Source organism: Limulus polyphemus, unplaced genomic scaffold, assembly GCF_000517525.1.
Source record: "Limulus polyphemus unplaced genomic scaffold, Limulus_polyphemus-2.1.2 Scaffold2720, whole genome shotgun sequence".
NCBI lineage: Eukaryota > Metazoa > Arthropoda > Merostomata > Xiphosura > Limulidae > Limulus > Limulus polyphemus.
In genome coordinates this window covers 121,789-123,578 of record NW_013668330.1, presented here as the reverse complement: position 1 = coordinate 123,578, position 1,790 = coordinate 121,789, and the positions used below count along the sequence as shown (strand labels likewise).

At 36.9% G+C, this 1,790-nt stretch overlaps 1 protein-coding gene across 1 annotated transcript; it reads right to left on the bottom strand.

The window, feature by feature from the left end:
- Positions 1 to 386: 386 nt before the first annotated feature.
- LOC106467725 (cuticle protein 16-like) lies at positions 387 to 1,432 on the bottom strand. Its single transcript, XM_013928100.2, has 2 exons — positions 1,354 to 1,432; positions 387 to 1,023 (listed from the first exon to the last, which is right to left on the bottom strand). The coding sequence occupies exons 1-2, from the start codon at positions 1,363 to 1,365 to the stop codon at positions 697 to 699; spliced, it is 339 nt and encodes a 112-aa protein (XP_013783554.2). The 5' UTR covers positions 1,366 to 1,432; the 3' UTR covers positions 387 to 696.
- Between the last annotated feature and the right edge of the window lie 358 nt (positions 1,433 to 1,790).

Below are 1,790 nucleotides of genomic sequence, written 5' to 3'. Positions count from 1 at the left end.
GAAATGTTTCCGAAGAGGTCGTGAAACAAAACTGCACATTTTAAATTTTTTTTTTTCCGCTAGACAAACTTTTCCTACTAGATCAAAACGTGATCTTGAAGATCCACACAACAACACTGGCAAGGTTTAAATCAGGTAAGAAGCATTTCAGAAAACAGCCGTAAACTGATGAACTTTACTTGATTTATCCTGTAATGAATCTCTTGCGAATATAATGTTTGGTTTTGGCAATAGCTGTTATCTGATGAAAGGCGAAATTCCATTTTAACTTGAAAACGGGCAGAGTTTTTCACAAACTGCTTATTTATTTAGTAATTAATTAATTAATTAATAAACTACAGTGACGGATTTAACTAGTGTCTAATACAGTTGAATCTAGACATTGGTTAGTTAATATCCATCTTTATTCTACAAAGTATCACAAGTCATTTACAAAGATGAAGAGATTAAACCAAACATATTCATAGCCTCGTCTCTTTCTACGTTGTAGCAGTTTCCAAACTTAGCCACCAGAATTACGTTATACGCGAAACAACGATAAAATTATAACTGCAACAAGTGTGGTTTCGAGCACATAAGAACACTAGTTTTGAAAGATATATGATTCCCAAATAGTAGTAGTATTTGTTTGTTAAGTGTCTAAGAATTAACAAAATAACCCCTATACAGAGATATCATCAGTTTCGGTCAGCGTGTTTATTGGTTGGCTAGAAGGGCCTGCTGCTCCTGGAGGACTCTCTGTTGTTCCTGGAGGACTCTTTGCTGGTCCAGCTGGTGTTGCTGAAGAGCAGTGTGGTAGTTGTAGTTATGAAGGACAGCATTGTAAGTTGCAGGATTGTGAGCAGCTACAGCAAGCTCACGAGCTTGTTGGACTTGGATGTTGGGGTGCTGCTGTTGGTTGATGTAATGTAAGGCCTGCTGCTGCAGGGCCTGTAGAAAGGCCGTGTTACCCTCCTGTCCTTTAGGGACATTGTAGGGAAAGATTTGGGCCAAAGCCATAGCAGAGACACAAGCGAGGATTACCTGAGAAACAATTACAGTGATTTTTAACGAACATATAAACCACAAGGAAATACTTATTGTTTCGGTCGAAAAGTATAATAATTACTTCAATAGGCTGTATTATTTATTAAAATGTTGTTAACCGTGAACTACTTTTAAAAACATTAGGAGCGTATATAAAAAATATCATATAGTTAAGAGAATCAACACTAAACCTATTCATGGGTTATATTTGAACTGGTAGAAAAATACGATTCGAGTAGAGAGGTAACAAGTAATGTCTTATCTCAAGGATTAATGTAATTTTTATAACTCTAACTAACTTAGGAAACAATTCAAATCATGGCCTACCAAACGAAGCATCTTTGAGACGAAACTAAGACGGCTGCCTCGAGTCTAGGAAATCTGTCCAAACAACAGCACCTTAATGAATTTCCTGAAAAATCATCTCAATTTTTATACTCACCTGTTCATGGTCATTAACTGAAAAAACGAAGTTAGAAAACCTTCATAAGTTTTGTCACCTGAGGGCTGTTGGCCTTGCAGACGAACCAAACAAATTGGATCTTACATCACCCTACATTTTTTAACAAGGACTCGACAAGCTGAGGTAACTTTTAGACAGACACATCAATGAGAACGTGATGAACATTCACACCTTCCTATAGAACACTGATGAAGATGTGGAAGACATTCCTACAGAACACCGATGAAGATGTGAAATACACATTCCTATAGAACACTGATGAAGATGTGGAAGACATTCCTACAGAACACCAATGAAGATG